Genomic DNA, 17,264 nt, shown 5'->3' with positions numbered 1-17,264 from the left:
CTGGGGTTGTTTAGCCTGGGGAAAAGGAGACCTTATCTCTACAACTACCTGAAAGGAGGTTGTAGCGAGGTGGGGGTTGGTCTCTTCTCCCAAGTAACAAGCAATAGGACAAGAGGAAATGTCCTTAAGTTGTGCCAGGGGAGGTTTAGATTGGGTATTAGGAAAAATTTCTTCTCAGAAAGGGTTGTGAAGCATTGGAACAGGCTGCCCAGGGAGTCACCATTTAAAAGACATGTAGATGAGGCACTTAGGGACATGGTTTAGTGATGGACTTGGCAGTGATAGGTTAACGGTTGGACTTGATGATCTTAAAAGTCTTTTCCAATCTAAACAATTCTATGATTCTATGATTCTATGACCTGGGAATGCTTTCTGGAGCTGGTGTTTCCTGTTGCTAGGACAACCACATACTTTTTGTGTGTCAGATTAAGGACTTTTAGTGACCCGTTCTTTTAGGCATATTTCAGGAATTTCTAACTACAGTCAGCAGATAAATCCAGTTTTTCTTCTCAGAACAACTGATTTGTCCTTTCCAGATTGCAGATTTTGGCATGTCAAAATGGCGTGTAATATCCATGTCGCAATCACGAAGCGAAACCTCTTTGCCAGAAGGAGGGACAATTATCTACATGCCACCTGAAGATTACAATCCCAGTCAGAAAACCCGTGCAAGTGTAAAACACGATATCTACAGGTAACTCATGTTGTTCTCAGGTGGGCTTTGCAATCTGAATTCAAATTTGATTTACTGAACTTAGACATTAACATATTTTCAGCAATTTTACTACTTTCAGAAGTGTCGTAAGTGTATAAGCAAAATGAATTGGGGAAAACAGAATTGAGTGGTAGCTGGATTTGATCACCTGTTTCTTTAGGAAACACTGTGACAAGTGTAATGCTCCAGAAATTAAGCTAGAACTACAGAAACAGACAGAGGAAACTGATTTCTATAAATGAGTGTACACATAGAGACAATGTAGGGAGGGGAAAAACTGTTCACACCATTATCTCAATGCACATAACCTTGTAATTTATGCACATCAGATTAACATAATTTGCAGAATGTACTCAGGAGAAAGAAGAAAACATATTTTTTTGAAAGGGGTTAGGAAAAAACAGGGTAATGGGATTGGAAGAAGTATTTAGAGAGATCTCCTTAAGGAATAACTTACTCTATGAAAGTTCAGGTAGATTTGTGTCAGTTCTGAGTAGTAGAAGTAATATAATAGGAAGTAATAGAGTAGTGGCATCCATATAACAAAACGGCAATTGCTCTTAGGATATTAGAGTTACAATTAGCTAATCTGAAAAGGCTTGGAGAGCTCAAAGATTACTTGAACGATTGTGGAGGGAATTTGCATGTGTAAATGGAGATTGAGGAGGCATGAAGAGGCATATCACTGTGACAAAGACCATCTCTCTGCTGCACTCTACCACCTTTACCTTCAGCTATCTTTGACAGGGTTGTATTTTGGTGAGAGGTGAATCAGTCTCAGAGGGTCTTACTGACTTCCAGGGAGACCACCATTTCTCTTAATTATCTCTTACCCTTAAGGGGCACATGAAGTTCCTTGACATTCCTGTCCAAAGAACAGAGATGGTAACATACCTGCATTTCCTCACCCTTTGATGGGAAAATCTGGACTAGGAAGACATTGAAAAGGAATAACGGTATATTATGGGGAAAGAAGTAGCAGTGTGAGGTTATCCCCTCTGGCTTCTGATTTTAGAGGATTTGAAAGTGTAACCGGTGGCTTGATAAACGAGTGGAGATGAGGAAGACAAATATTAGAAAGAAAAAAAAAATATGCGCAGAGGACTAACAACCAAATGGGAGAAAATAAGGGAGAAAAGATCAGTAGATCTTAGAAAACTGGAAATTAGGAAAGAAAAAGATTATTTGAGAAGAGAGGAAAGAAACTGAGACAACATTGTAAAGGGGGATGGCAGTTCAAGGTAGGAAGACATGAGGTAGAGAGACAGTGAAGGAAATGACCACCAGAAAGGTCACACAGGAAGATCTGTGCTCAGGATCAGAAGGAGATGCTATGAAGCAGAAATAAGAAAGGAAAACATGAATAGTGTAAGGGGGAATCAGCGGGAAGTGGTACGTTGCAGTGTTGTAGAACTGAGAAAATAATCTTTAATTGTAGAGAGATTCCAAACTGAATGAAAGGCTGGATGTCTGATTAATTGACCACAGCAGATATAGCTGAATGTTGTTGAGATATTGAAGCTAATTTGTGAGGAAGGATCTTTCTTAAAGAAACAAACCCTTTAAACAACAGTCAAGAAGCAGTATTAACTTTTACAAAAGGAACAATTTGCCATGCCAAAAAAATCAGCCTGCATGAATTTCTCAGGAATGCATAAAAAGCAGGCTTTCTAACAGGGAGGACTGCTTTTATTAAAAGTTACTTAAATAAATTTTATTGTTGATGAACGTTAAAATGTGAACGGAATAAGTAGTTAGGAAAGCTCAATTTATATGATTGATTTTAAGCATCAGTTATTTCGTTCTTACTTAATTTTTTTGATTCTTTCTAACCGGTAGCTGTTAGATGATACAATGCTTAGAGGCAGTTAAATGTAACCTGTATGCAAAACTTGGTACTTCTTAGTGATGTAAGAAAATACTGTCTTTGTGTACAGTTATTTGAGTAGTTGAGCAAACATTTATTCTGATAAGTGTAATTCTTCTTTAGCAAAAAAATAATTCTTTGCATGGTTTCATTTTTATTGCTTCAGTGGAAATTGAATTTCAATTTTTTTGAAGTAGCATTTTAAAAACTTTTCAATCCATTTTTAAATTGATTTACTGAAAAAATAAAGGAGTAGAGGTAAGTTTACAAGGATATGTTTGACATTGGAAATTAGGTTCTTAAGCAGTGAAATATTTTTGCTCTCTCATTTTAGCTGTAGAACTACTAGACTGATTCCTCACACCAAATTCCTATTCTTAAATAGGCAAACCAGATTTGGGGGGTTTACGTTATTTTATTTTCTTTTATTTGCTTTAACTGCATTGATTATTTTTTTGTCAACGCTTTGTTTAAATGAAATAATCTAATCCAATTTAAATTACAAACTTGTTTAAAGTTACCTTTTTTTAAATATATCCTGATGATTGAAGAGAGTGACTAGTCTACTAAAGATGGAGCAGATTTGTATTCACTTAGCCACTTCCCATTCATGTTGATGTGAATTGAAAAAAATTTCACCCATTTGAGTAAGCAGATGTATATTCAGTATGCTGGCTATAGTTCAGGGTGGTCTTCCTGAGAGTCTCTTTTGTAAAGTGAATCTTGCATGTAAAAGTGACATCTCTCCCTGTAGAGAAGATTGCATATGTTGAAAGTATATATGTCTGGGGAAGAAGCTGGAGTGTACTTGCCAGATGCAAGTCCGTATCTTACCTGACTCTGACTTTGTGTTGGGATAGAGGTGTGGGTGAACGCCATCCTCCCTGCTAGTACCGCGCTTCCCATGGGAATGTCAGAGAGTGTCAGTCCGGACTGGGGAGATGCCACAGTATTGCAGTTACGACAGAACAGTTAGGGACTTTGGGGCTCACTTTAATTTGCATACTGAGATTTAAACTACATGTATGTAATTCACAACGTATTAGTAGAGCAGAGCTAATACAGATTTGGAACAGGAGTTTATATGCCATGTACCTTTTCTGTACTTAATATTATTAACTAGTTCTAGTTGAAATCACTTGTTAAAATTCCTGCTAGTTTTCATATATTCAGGTCATCGTTGTAGTTAGCTATGGTCAGTTCCATGTGTGCGTGCGGGATCATTTTAGCCAAATGTTTTTAATAAAATGTAAAGCTGAGCTGATTGTGTTGCTAATCTAAAATAACGACTTCTATACTTTTTATACTTTAAACAGTTATGCAATTATTATGTGGGAAGTGATGTCTAGGAAACAGCCATTTGAAGGTAAGGCCATGTCTTCCTTTAATTTATTTTTCCAGCTTTACATAAAGGCTAAACCTGAGACCTGGGTACCTGGGGACTTCATTTTAGGGCTTACTTTTTAATGATTCAACTTGTAAGATTGTTGAAGAACACTTTGAGTTACTTTTCAAATTAAACTCTTTTTCTGTATTGTTTTTTTTTAAATCACAGTGTTGTTCGATAAATTAAAAATACATTTTTTTTGTAAAAAAAGAAACATAACCTTATTTTGGTGAACTATAAATACTATGTCTGCGAACTAAATTATTCTTCCTATAGCAAGCTATTTTTATTGCATATATTTCTAATGAATGCACGATGTCTATTTTGACAGAAGTTATAAACCCCTTGCAGATAATGTATAGTGTGTCACAAGGACAGCGACTAGACTTAAGTGAAGAAAGTTTATCAATGGACATTCCTCATCGAGTGCTCATCATAGGATTGATAGGAAGTGGATGGGCACAAAACCCAGATGAAAGACCATCGTTCTTAAGTGAGTTTACCTTGCATAATGAGAAAAGATTTTTAAATTGCCAGATTTCTGTTGAACATGGTACTTACAGAGCAAGGTTATAGTCGCAAAAGGGAAATGGTAAAGACGTCAAGAGATACATGCGCTCAGTCTTGTTGCGTATGGTAAGGTGCTTGTCTGCTTCCACCGTGTCTGTAAACAAACTTTTATGAATGGAACTACGTGTGTGCGATAAAACCAAGTTGCTAGTTAGTCTCTTGCATTTGCCATCTCTAATTTACCTGTAAAAAGCAGCACGTTTTGTTTAAATACTTGCATTTGGGTTTTTTTCTATTGTTGAAAGGAACTTTTTTTTTAAGAAGGGGGGGGAAGTGGAGTATATAATGAGTTCTGTGGGATTTATGAGCAAGCTGGCAAACACACCAACAAATCATTGCAGATCAGATAAGCTATAGTGACTTCACCTTGTGTTTGCATCTCAGTATAAATCTTTTTCACTGAGATTTTATCTTTGACTGTTCTACCTCCCAAATTGAGCAGGAACTGGTTTGAACCCACGCACTTAACTTTCTTTTTACATCTTTCCTTTGTTCAGCTTTTTGTCCACGAGACCAAATATATATACTTTCAGCCATTTTTTACAGTGGATTACAGAATTTAGAGGATAAAACTGAAGTGTGAGCTTGTAGATCAGAGTGGCATAGTGTGAACTGGAAAAGTTTTGTTTTGATTTTTGCAAACCTGTGTTTGTCGCACTTAACCAACATACTTGGTGTATGTTGAGTCCAAATTTATCCCCCATAACAATTTCTCCTTAACATGCTTAATTTTGTGTTGACTTTTGGCTCTTGTTTGGCCACTGTGTAAAGATAATTCTATCAAAATTGGCAGAAAGTGATTACTTGTTTTCAACTGTGAAATTTGCTCTTGCGAGTGTTGCTGTGGTAACATATGTCAGTGTGGTGAAGCTAACAATGGTTCCTGCAGCTGCCTCCCTGTACTTGTTTAATTTGCGTGTGCTTTAAAAACTTCCTCCCTACACCTTTAGAAAACATTTTCATAATTCTGTAGGTAAAGCTGAATCACCTTGGAGAGGCAAAAATGTAGAATAAAAAAGTTACTGAAAGTATTCAAATGTAGAACAGTACAAAGAACTCTGGCTTAAACAATTCTGTATTTTAAGTTTCTCACTTAGGTTGAGGGTGCAATGACTCAAACCTGACATACTAGGGTTTTTTAGTTGGTTCTGGTGGGTTTTGTTTTTAGGGTTTGTTTTGTTTGGTTTTTTTTTTTAATGTTACGAGTAGAGAGGTCTGCAATCTTAATGTTTCATTTGTAGCTTTGGTGAACAGAAGTTTGTTTATTATTTTGAAAACCTTTATAGGCATACTTCCTTTGAGCTGGAAAGTGTTAGAAAGTTGCTGTTCAGATAGCTTAAAAGAAATGTTCATAACTTTTTTTTTGCATCAGTTTGACAGGGGACAAAATGGGGACACATCCAAACACATACAGTGTCTTCATGTTCAGTTTACAGTCCAAAATGAATTACATGACCTTCTTTGAGACATTCTTATTTTTGCATTAAGAACGTTCTGAAATGTCAGGTTATTTTGGCACGAGTCTGGCTTGTATGATTGTAAACTGTGGATTTTTTTTTTTTCCAAGCAAGGAATTATATCTATTTATAATATTTTTTTTAAATCAAAAAGAGTAGACACATCATGATATTTCCTTTTGTATTCTTGTTTTCCTGTGTCAGTTAACCAAAACAAAATAGCAATCAAAGTCTATGGTCACACTGAAGGGATAATTACCTGAGATATGTACTAAAGTGTGAGCTAACTTGGGTTCTGTTATTAGTGCCGTGTCTGTAGTAAGACGGTCTTTGAAGAAAACATGCATTGCTTTTTCCCCTACTTTACTGTCATAAAAAGAAAGAGGAAGTTGCAAAACTGTTGCAAAATTAAGGGAAGTAAAGCTCACTGATTGGGAAATTTTGCAGTTACCGTGGCACAGGGCGGGAAAAAACCAAAACACCCGAAGCCCCTTTTTGTTAAATAAACTTTAAGTAGAGAAGCTCAGTTAACCTGTCTGTTCCCCTTACAAAGAAGGGATAAAGACTACTTATCACCATGTTTCTGCATGTAATTGGAGTGTGTACCTACAACTTCATTATAATCAACAAAAATTAACAATGCTAGTATTTCAGTGTAGAACTCTGTTGTAGTTGATGCAAGAAAATAAGAATGCCAGTATTGAATGTATGTCTTGAAGATGCTAGTGGAAAAAAGTCAATATGGGACAACTGTGGTAAAATTATAGTAAAAAATAAAAATATGTTAATAAGGATGCAGTGTGACAGATTGCTAGTACGGTAAATGGGTTTTGCCGAATGGGTGGAGTCCATAGAAATGCAGTAGAATTATGATATGCCATCATCCTTTCCTGAGGTTTTGTTGTACTTGAGCACAGTTTCAAAGAGACATTTTTATAATACAGTCATCTCAAAATTTGAAATACTTAGTTTTGTAAACCTTTCAGCATTGTAAACCTTTCAGCATCCCTTTCAGCTCAGGGAGCATAGCACAGGTTATCACTTGCTTATTGGATTGTTGTGTGTCTCCCTATGTGAGCAGATGATTTTAGCTCCTCTGACTTGCTGCCTTTGGTGAGCATGAGGACACTATCATGATAGGTCAGTGCCTTGACTATCACCATCTTCTCTGGCCCTGCCGCACAGCATCTATTCTGGATCTTGCTGTGGTGGGGGGTTGTTTGTTTATTTTTTCTCATATAAATCTTTAACACCTCTGCTGGAGTGGGAAGACAGCGACCCACTCTGAGGTCTTGTGCTGTTTGGTCCCATTTAGCAAACCAGTCTTGTTGGGTCTATCTTGAAATATAGCAAACCCACCGATCTATCCATTCCAGGAATGCAAGACTTGCGGTCGGGCACAGTCCTGGATCTCTTTTAATACCTCAGAGTGCTGAGGTGGCCAGATCAGGACAGGGTTTGTTTTGGTGATGTGAAACTGTTGCATTTGTAACAGGTGAAAGCAAGAAACTTCTGCTTAGCAGTGTAAGCAGTTTGGTACGTATCAATAGACAAATATTTTTGTAAATGTGAGAAAGTAGCTTTAGAAAAATGAAAACTTAATTTCCACCTTAAATCCTTCAGCGAAGTACTCTTTCTTTGTTTAGAATGCTTAATAGACCTTGAGCCAGTCCTGCGAACTTTTGATGAAATAGCTATGCTGGAAGCAGTAATTCTGTTAAAGAGATCAAAGGTAAGTGGCTTTTGTAACAGTCATGAGTTGGTCAAATAAGTTGGTAACTTCAAGGTCAGTTTGGACGGGGCTCTGAACAACCTGATCCAGTTGAAGATGTCCCTGCTCATGGCAGGGGGGTTGGACTAGATGACCTTTAAAGATCCCTTCCAATCCAAACTATTCTATGATTCTATAACTTTTGCTTGCTAAAAGAAATGTAATCTCCTTTGTCATTTATCTAATCTTGTATCTGGCTGAAGCATGTGTTTGTACAGAGCTGTCATCCTGTCTTACATCAGAAATCTAATACAGGTAAATATGTCTCTTCCAGTCACTATATGAATCACGATGTATTTACAAGAGTGAAAAGAAAGCAAATGTGGAGCAGATATCTCTAAATATACCTCTGAATCCCCAAGAGGTAAATGTTTTACGTATTGCATTTGGTATGTCGGCATCATTGAAGATCCTGAGAGCTTTAAAGGGGGGTTAACTTAGTAAGGGGTAACTGTTCTGCAGTTTACTTTCCTAGGCAGTCAGGAAAGGCGTAAAATGCATCAGTTGAGCTGGCGTGTAACAAATGCATAGCCATATAGGTGAAGATAGTAAGGAGTGGGTAAGCAGAAATAAGAAGGGCATGTTCGGTATATCCTCTAAGTGTGGGAAAGCCAGTCCCTCAAGGAGGAATGCAGCACACAATGTCTGCAACTTGTAAGAGACTGTCTTCTGCTCCCTTACACCTCTACAGAGCTTGCTTATATAGGGTCCTATGGATTTGCTTTTACATTTTGATTCTTAATGTTGCTTCTTTTGATTCTTCCTAATAATTAAACTTCTATGCAAAATTGCTGTCAGCTTTGGAAAAACACAAATATTAGGATTACATAGATTTCTTCTGTTTTACTGTATTTTAATTGTGCTGTCTATTGAGCATTTAGATAGTAGGGGAAAGACAGTGATGGGAAAGTACTCTCTAAATCATTGCAACTTTGTATTTATTTAATGTGCATTTTCATTATACAACTGGAATCGTTTCAGGAAACATGTTCTGCCTCCATACAATGTGATGCACTTCCTCTTCGGAGCATCTCTCCAGATATATCAAGACTCAAGTCTGTTCCCAAGTGTAATATCCTCTCATCAGGTAGATATAATAATGACTTCATATAAATTTCAGTTGCCATCACCGCTTTGCCATCACTCCCACTGTAACATTGCATTTGCGTAGTAGATAGTTGGATTTCCTTGTCAGAAAAGAGATGTGTTTTGTAAACTTAGTGCTCTGGGTAAAAAACTAGAGTATTTTAGCTCTGGTTTTCTATTCCTGTCACTTGAGAAATCTCCGTAGCTCACAGCTTCAGTTTTCCTATTCAGAGTCATGAGTGCAGAGATAGCATTCACTTGTCCTTTCAGAGTCTTGGCAGTTTAGTTAATCATTTGTGAACTACTTCTAAAAATAAAAAGGCTAAACGTTTTGAGGCACTCCTAAAGCTAAGTAAACTGAAAGCTTCTAGTGCAGCCCAACCTCTTGATCATTTTTGATTCAATAAATAAAATGGCTTTAATAAATAGATTGCCTTGCAAAAGTATCTGCACAGACCTTTTGTAGCTGTCACCTTTTCTGAATAAAAGTTGGCAAAATTCCCAGACAAAACTCAATTTTGAGGTTTTGCTGACATCAGAAGCCAGAAAAATGCAATGGGACCCAGGTGGAAAAGCAATACATTGTGAAACTAAAACTGCACTTGAGTTTCTTCTCTTGAAAGAATGCAAACATATATTTCCAAAGAATGGAGCATCCTTTGGCTTTGCAGGGGCAGGTGGTGTGAAAGCAGACAAGACGATTGACTTCACTGCTATAAGGTAGGGCATGAAAAAGTGTGCTGAGGTGCTGCAAAACTGGAGATATTCTGGTAGAGGTAGGAGGGCACAGGCAGTTTCTTTTCCAGCTCCTGTTTGAACACATGCACAATTCTGGGCTTGTACTTAATGTACTAGATGGAATTCCAGGGAAAATAAATTACGGGAGGCTTAAGGAATTTGAGTTACTGGGGAAAATGGCAAAAAGCAAATGTAGTGTAGTTTGGCTGTACCTCAACCCAAGCATTTATCTACACACACAGCATAAAAATCTTATAAGATGAAGAATAACTTGTGGTTTCCAAGCTTAATAGGAATATTGTGATGAGTTTTAGAAAATGGAATATTAGATTGAATATGAGCATGGACTGTAAGTGTAATCAGATAAGATAATGATCAATGTCAGTCCTTCTTGCTTCTAGTTCCTGTTAAAAATTGTCATATCTGCCTGTGGAGGTCATTGATGAGATTGTGGTGGTACTATTAATCTGACTGATCAGTTGGTGGTGCTTTACAGAGTCACTGCTTCGACTTTGTTGCATGTATGTATAGATACTGTAAAGCCTGTGAAAATGGTGTCTACAAAACCGTGCTACAGCAGAAGTGTTTGTTATTACTTTGCCACTGTCTGCATCAGGTAGTTTTATAATGGAAAGCAAGACTGACATTCTTCTTAGTGTGCCAAAATTAGATGCAATTGTTTCAGGTGAAAATCTGTTCCCAGGTAGCTGTTGGCAAGAGATGACTTTGGCATGGCACCAAGGCAGAAGTTAATGACTATAGATTTTAGTTGAGTAGTTTTTTCCACCAGTACAATTAGAAAGCTTTTTCAGAAACTTTCTCCTTCAGAGTTAGAAATTATCTTCTAACTTTCAGCCTCTTTAATTTTTCTTCCCTAACCAGCTTATACACACACTTATTCTTGGGCATTGCTTTAAACTTAAATGGCTCTTTTCCCATTTTATTTCTGATATAGAAAGTAATCCTTTAATACACTTTGTTTTGCTAGACAAACAGGATATGCTCTTTTGAAGTCCATTTGTAAAATAAGCTTCTTCATTCTCCTGCTATGCTACTAGTCCTCCTTGTGCATGTATTAACTTAAGTCATTGAACGAAGGCTAACAGACATCTGTACTTAGTATTGTGAAAGAGGTGTGGCAAATGTTTTCTGTCTGAAAAAAAATCTTTACTTAATATACCCTAGAATTTTATTTTTCCTTTTCTCACAAGATCTGTCATTACAGAATAGTCTACCTAGGTTGTTTTGTTTTTTTTTTCCCCTCATCTCAATTCCAAATCATTAGTCCCAGCTTGAAGCAGAAAGTCTAGATCTCATATTCTTGCTACTGAATTTCCACTTCTGTTACTCCAGTCTTCTAGGTCAACTAGGTTCTTTCTGAGTAACTTGGATCAACCCGTTCTTTCTGAGTAACATCTGCAAATTTCATTAGCATGTTTCCATTTTTTATGCTATGGTCACTGATCAAGGTCATTCTCTCATACTAGTACAATCCCAGTAGTTTTGTCTCTAATGTTATCAAAGATCTGTGTATGCCTAGGGATCTGTAACAATATATCCCAGCAGAGCTGTTTAAAATCCTTTTCTAAAATGATCTTTTACTCACACTGGTAGTCTCCCAATTCTTTCTTATTCGTGCAGTAGATAATATCTGCTGCTTCACACTACGTAGCTCTGTCCAGCTTACTTTCTCTCTCTTTAATGAAATGCAATGCTAGTTACTATGAGTTCTAGTCCACCATTTTTTAAATAATGAGAGTGTCATTTCTTTCACATTTTCCTATTCCTGCTCCTTGTACTTATAGCCATATTCTTCCACAGGTCACCACTCTGATCTAGGAATACACCTTCAAATACCCTCATTGGATGGATATCTATAAATCCTGAGCTGTCCAGGGGGCTACCTGTTCTTACTGTGTCCTTAGATGTTCATCTGAATTCTTACATCTGCATCTCTGGTTCTTAGTTAACATCTCTGAAGCTCTTTTTCAAGTCTGTAATGAAAACTGTACACAGAATTAGGCATATGCCCTGTAATTGGTTTCTCATCAGCTATTTATCATCTCTTCTTTGAGTCATTCCTACTGCTGGTTTCATATCAATCATCTTTTTCTGCCATAAATAATCCTAAAAATAGAAACTATTAAGCTTTCCACCTGATAAAACCCCTTTTTTTCCCTTTCTTTGCAAATGTTTACATGAAGCTTTCTTGAAGTCATATGCTGTTTTGACAGACTACCAAAAGCTTCCATTGGCTTCCCACTGAATGTCATCGTTGGTCTTCCTGTTCTTTCCCTCCACCTGAATCTTTCTTTCAATCTTTCCACCATTGTTACGCTGCCAAACTTTATCAAAATAAATTAGTCGGCTTTCATGCTGACTCCTAGCTACCTCTCCAAACACTTGAAGGAGTTATTTTGTTCTTCCAGCCCCTACAAAAATTTTGTGTCAAACAGAGCTTTTCTAAAGTTCACATCTACTGGATTTATTCTCTCAATGTTCTTTTAAAATAAAACAAGACCCCCAAACCCATGGTCAAGCCCCGGTAAAAGATAAGGGAAGTAAAATTACTCAGAACCTGAGTGTAAGGAATAATGTGTTGTATTTGAAGTGAATTTAGGTTGTTTATGACTTGTTTTATGAAATTGCTCTAAATAGTCTCTGATGGCTGTATTTTATTTGAGCATAGAAGTAATACAGCTCACTCTTTCTTTTTTTCCGGCTTTTATTTTTTTAAGATGGAAATTCTGGGGATCTACACTCTCACAGCAGTCAGAGCACAGATGAAAATATCTCTGTAACTCAGAGCGCCAAACTTCTTGTGCATCCATACAGCTATTTTCCCTCATCTGACCAGAGTATTTCAGATGCCTCAAATTCTGCATCATGTATGCTGCGGTCATCACCAATTCCTTCAGGTACAGCAAACACTGATTTAATTCCAAGACCCACAATAAGTGTCCTAATATCAAATATATGTGTGTATGAAATGGAAACTGGAACTGTTGTTCACTTGTAAAATGAAAACAAAACATTCTACAAATTAAGAATGCAAGTCATTCTGTCCTTGTAGCCTTATATTACAAAGTAAGTAAAACCAATGTAAAATGTGACCTAGTACATGTACCTGTAGCTCCTAGCTTTTTTCTCTCCTTTTAATTTGGGTCATCTTTATCCCATACCCTTTGCTCATATTATTTCTCCTTTCTCCTACTGCTGTAGCAGTGCTGCAATCCAGCAGAACAGGACTAAAAGTTAGCTCAAGCTTAACTCATCTTGTTGCCTGTCACTTCTCACTTTTTAGGCTTATCAATCTTCCTCCTAGTAATGGCGGGGCAAAGAGAAGCAGCAGCTGTGTCAACTTCTCACCTTTAATGGTCTTCTGTGTTAGCTGAGTATGATGTCTGTCACTGTATGATATTCCTAAACATCAAGTAACTGTTAAAAGTGTGCTTCCACAAAAATGATAACAAAAAGAAACTTTAATGCATGATGAATTATTCATAGAGATTTTTTTTTTGTGGGCCACACAATAACATGCAACTTTATAGATATCTGCCGTTTCATCCCTCTTCTGGAAATATGAGAATTGGGACCTTTTCACTGTGCAAATCCTCAGCTTGAGGAAAATACACAGGAAACTACAGGGATGTTTTCAGTAAATTTCAATAGAAATCCCACTGAAAAGTGAAGTTACCACCTCTCTCTTTTTAGTACCGGGTCAGGTTGAACCTGGAACAAGTTGCCCACAGAGGCTGTAGAATCCCATCACTTGGAGATGCTCAGAATTCAGCTGGACAAGGCCCTGGGCAACCTGAGTTATCCCTGAAGTTGGTCCCAGCTCTGAGCAGGCCATTAGACCAGATGACCTCCCTGAGGGTTCCTTCCAACCTAAATTATTCCACGATTCAGATAAAATAAATACTCTAACCACCAAATCTGACAAATCGGTGCCTTTTAAATGTGGAATAAAATAATGAAATGTTAAAAGTGTGTTTAGTAGTCTAGTGTATTTCTGACCAAAACCAAGTTTTAAACAGCTCTTTCTCAGCTTGTTCTTTGTTCTAGAGCACTATTTATTGTCAGACAGTTACAATACTAATTTTTTTTTTTTTTTTAATCCTCTCCAGTCTCAGATTTTGTCTTGGAAACCATACAACAGAATGTAGCTCATCAATGGATCCAAAGTAAAAGAGAAGAAATTATTGATCAGATGACTGAAGCATGTTTAAATCAGTCACTGGATGCTCTTCTATCAAGATTTTTGCTTATGAAAGAAGACTATGAACTTATAAGCACCAAACCTACAAGGACATCAAAAGTCCGACAACTTCTTGATACCTCAGATAGCCAAGGAGAGGAATTTGCCAGAATTATAATACAAAAGTTGAAAGATAACAAACAGCTAGGACTTCGACCTTATCCAGACATTGTATCTAATTCTCTAAAACTGCATGTTTAAATTTATTCTTTCTGTATGAAGCCATGTGAATATTTCTTACAACATGATTCTTGTTTCTATATAGTAGTTTTATATATGTACTGCTTTGTCTTTACTGTGCCTTTGTAGAGTCTCAGAAATGACACTGAGTTCATCTAGACTGCGTTTGGTGAGTTACAAATTAATCAGTTGGAGTGCAGTCATAAAGCCAAACACTTGACACTTACTGACTCAATTCATACAAGTATTTTGTTTATACATGACAAGAAAAAACATTAAATGTTCCCTGTTTTACATATTTTCTGTTTATACATATCCTTTCTTTTCACCTCACAGGATTGAGAAAACCCATCTCAACTTGGCGTATTGGTTTTCTCCCTCCATCTGGTGTTTCCCATAGAGGGAGAAAAAAATCTAGGTGCTCTATTTCGGGGCTTGTATGCTGTATTTATAATAAATTTTCTTCTTTCAGCCATACTGGTTATTCCTCCCGAGATACCTGAGAAGAGCAGTAGGTGGGAGGAAGTTTACATTGCGTTTTTACAGGATTTTTATTACGTTTTGTTTTGGTTTTCCCATTTTGTTGCCAGGGCAAGTGCTTCAGACCACTGCATAAGAAGAATGTCTGTCCAAAAAGGAGCCCAGGGGCAAGGAGGACATTGTGCTAATCATCTTTGTTCTGCTAAGAACTGATGCATTAGAAAAAGTGCAGCTATAGCCTTTTACACCCATTTGGTTACACCCACTTAAATTCCTCTTGAAATTGTAATATGATGAGATCCACATACAGCTTATAGAAGGGAACCCTCAGTTAATGCCTCTTTTACGTTTCCTTAGTTAATGCTTCCCTTACCTTTGTCATCTGCCATAAATACTTCTCATGTCATGTTGCTGGATCAAGCTTCTAATTCAATTTCATTTTTAGTATTTACATGATGAGTTTGGGTCTGTACAAAGATCAAGCATGCACTGCCCTGCCAGGTTGGAAGTGATGCGCATCGGTTTCTCCTGCCATGACGTGCCTTAACCTTCTCTGAACAACATCTCCACCATCCTTTTTTGTCTGAAGGATGGTGCTAACAGGTTGAGGCACAAATGGGGCCATCTGAGAGTAAAAGGTACGTGGTATTTTTTTTTTTAGCTCATTTCAGAAAGCCTTAGTGATTTTACGTAGGTGGCTTCAAACCCAGTAAAGAAATTACTGGTTTTAATTTGTCAGAAAACAGCACAGGCAAATGATTTTCACAGGCACTAATAAATAATTACAAATTCTGCTAACGCTATCTAAAATTTGGGAAAATCCAAATTTCTGGTACAAGAAAGCTGAAATCTACTTAAACTGCTATATAAAAAGGAACAGATAAATGAGAAATCCTAAGTGATAGCTGTTTGGAAACCAATGGAGATGTGAGATCTGCTCCATTTCAATGACTCAAGCTTCAGTGTGGGCATTACTAGTTGCCAACATCTTAATTTTTTCAATGTCTGTCTTACCTTATTTTGTGAACTGAATCACAAGTATACGATGTATAATTTATTGCATAGAAAAGGGGCTTTTTTAATTATTTTAAAGAAAGTTTTTGGCATAAACTGGGAATTTGAATTTTATCCTGCTTCTTTGTGAAGGCTGTAAAATTCAAACTAGATAGCTGAGACCAGGGCAATGGTGCAATGAATGGTTGTGGGTTTTGTAGAGCAGATGTGAAGATGTCTAGCAGGAACAGGCTCTGAGGAAAGCTGCCAGCCTTGCCAGTGGGAGTTTGGTGCCAGAACCGTGTGTTTCACTGCACGTCACATTTTAAGCCACATTTGTTTATTATTACTAGTGCCTAAAGAAAGATTTGTGTCATGCAAGGTAGGAAAATTGCATTTCTTAGATGTGTGTCCAAAATTCATCATGTATTAAGAGCTTTCCTGAATTGTGGCTTTAGTAACTAGAAGAACAGAGGCTTCTTTAGGGGTATCCTTTTACCAGCTGGTACGTTGTTCTTGTAGTAGGGTCTGCATGAGTTGCAAACTTTGTAATTTATTATTTTCAATTAGGTGTAAGAAAGTAAAGGCAGTCCTGCTATGTGGGGCGGGGGGGAAGGAAAAAAAAAAAAAAAAAAAAAGGCTGAGGGTGGTCATTGGCCTGCCAGGTGGCATCTGATGTCTCATGTCTGGGGATCTGCACCTTCTTCCTACTTCCCAATTCACTGAAAGCAACTTCTGCCTTAGAGCAAACAGAGCTTGAGTACAGCACAGATGCTGTGCTTCCCAGCTCTACGTGCTGTGCACAGTACATGATGATGCCTGTACAGGCTGGCAGGCTCCGTTCCAAATTTGTGATTTGTGCTGTTGATCCTTCCCGGTGCTGCTGCTGCACCTTTGCACTCACTTGCCTCTGACATGTTCTGCAGCCTGCCAGTGTGCCTGCTGCAGCTTTTCTGCCAGCGCCCCATGAGCTGCTGTTCCCCAGAGGTCATGTGGATGGGTGGAGGAGCCCGGGGGAAGAGATGGGACAGAATCCAGAGCCCTTCCAGGTGCCGCCAAGGCAACTGTGGTAGTTGCCCACCCTCCAGTCTCTTCATAGTGGAGAGGAAATGTTGGACATAAAAGATGAGGACCCACTGGTGGGACACCTGGCTGAGGGAAAATAGCGTCCTGCTGCTTTCTGAAGTCTCTCTGCTGACTCTTGCCTGACAGTAGGGAACTAGCTTGGGGTCAGTTAATAATAATAATAATAATAATAATGATAATGATAAATCTGGTCTCTAGAGTCACATTCAGGAATGGTGCTGTCATGCTGCTGCAAACACTGTAGGCTGCCCCTCTTTATCTGCCATCATCCAGAGGTGGCACAGCTGCAGGAAACGTAATTTTCTACCCCCAGTCCTGAATACAGACGCATCTGTAAGGCCATGAGTGTTGTTCTAGCCAAAGCCCAGCACCCCAAGGAAACCCTGAGGCCTCTTTTTAGAAGAACTCGGTCCTATCTACCTCTTCTTTCCTTGGACCGTGAGCCTCCCTCCGTGAGGGAGTAGGATCCATAAACCCACCCTCTCCGACATGTTAAGCACTCACAGATTTCCTCAAGAGTGGAATGGAGGAGGGGGCAGCCACACTCAGGACTTGAGGGATACAGAAGTGGGGCTAAGGAGAAAGCTTTGGGGTAGGCATGGAGAAACGGAGGTGGAGGCTGTGTGCAAGGTTTTGGTAGCAGGATGGGGCTACAGGTGTGGCTTCTGTGAGA

The 17,264-nt window shown here is 38.1% G+C and overlaps 1 protein-coding gene across 1 annotated transcript; it reads left to right on the top strand.

Annotated features, from left to right (window-relative positions):
- Positions 1-536: 536 nt before the first annotated feature.
- RIPK2 (receptor-interacting serine-threonine kinase 2) lies at positions 537-14,419 on the top strand (the record flags this gene model as incomplete). Its single annotated transcript, XM_009585288.1, has 8 exons — positions 537-694; positions 3,899-3,948; positions 4,301-4,462; positions 7,643-7,728; positions 8,042-8,131; positions 8,749-8,854; positions 12,330-12,509; positions 13,728-14,419. Coding segments are annotated over 8 exons (1,158 nt in total), but the record flags the coding sequence as incomplete, so codon positions are not given.
- Positions 14,420-17,264: the final 2,845 nt, after the last annotated feature.

Source organism: Fulmarus glacialis, unplaced genomic scaffold (assembly GCF_000690835.1).
Source record: "Fulmarus glacialis isolate BGI_N327 unplaced genomic scaffold, ASM69083v1 scaffold40879, whole genome shotgun sequence".
Taxonomy (NCBI): domain Eukaryota; kingdom Metazoa; phylum Chordata; class Aves; order Procellariiformes; family Procellariidae; genus Fulmarus; species Fulmarus glacialis.
This window is presented reverse-complemented; position numbering and strand designations above follow the sequence as displayed.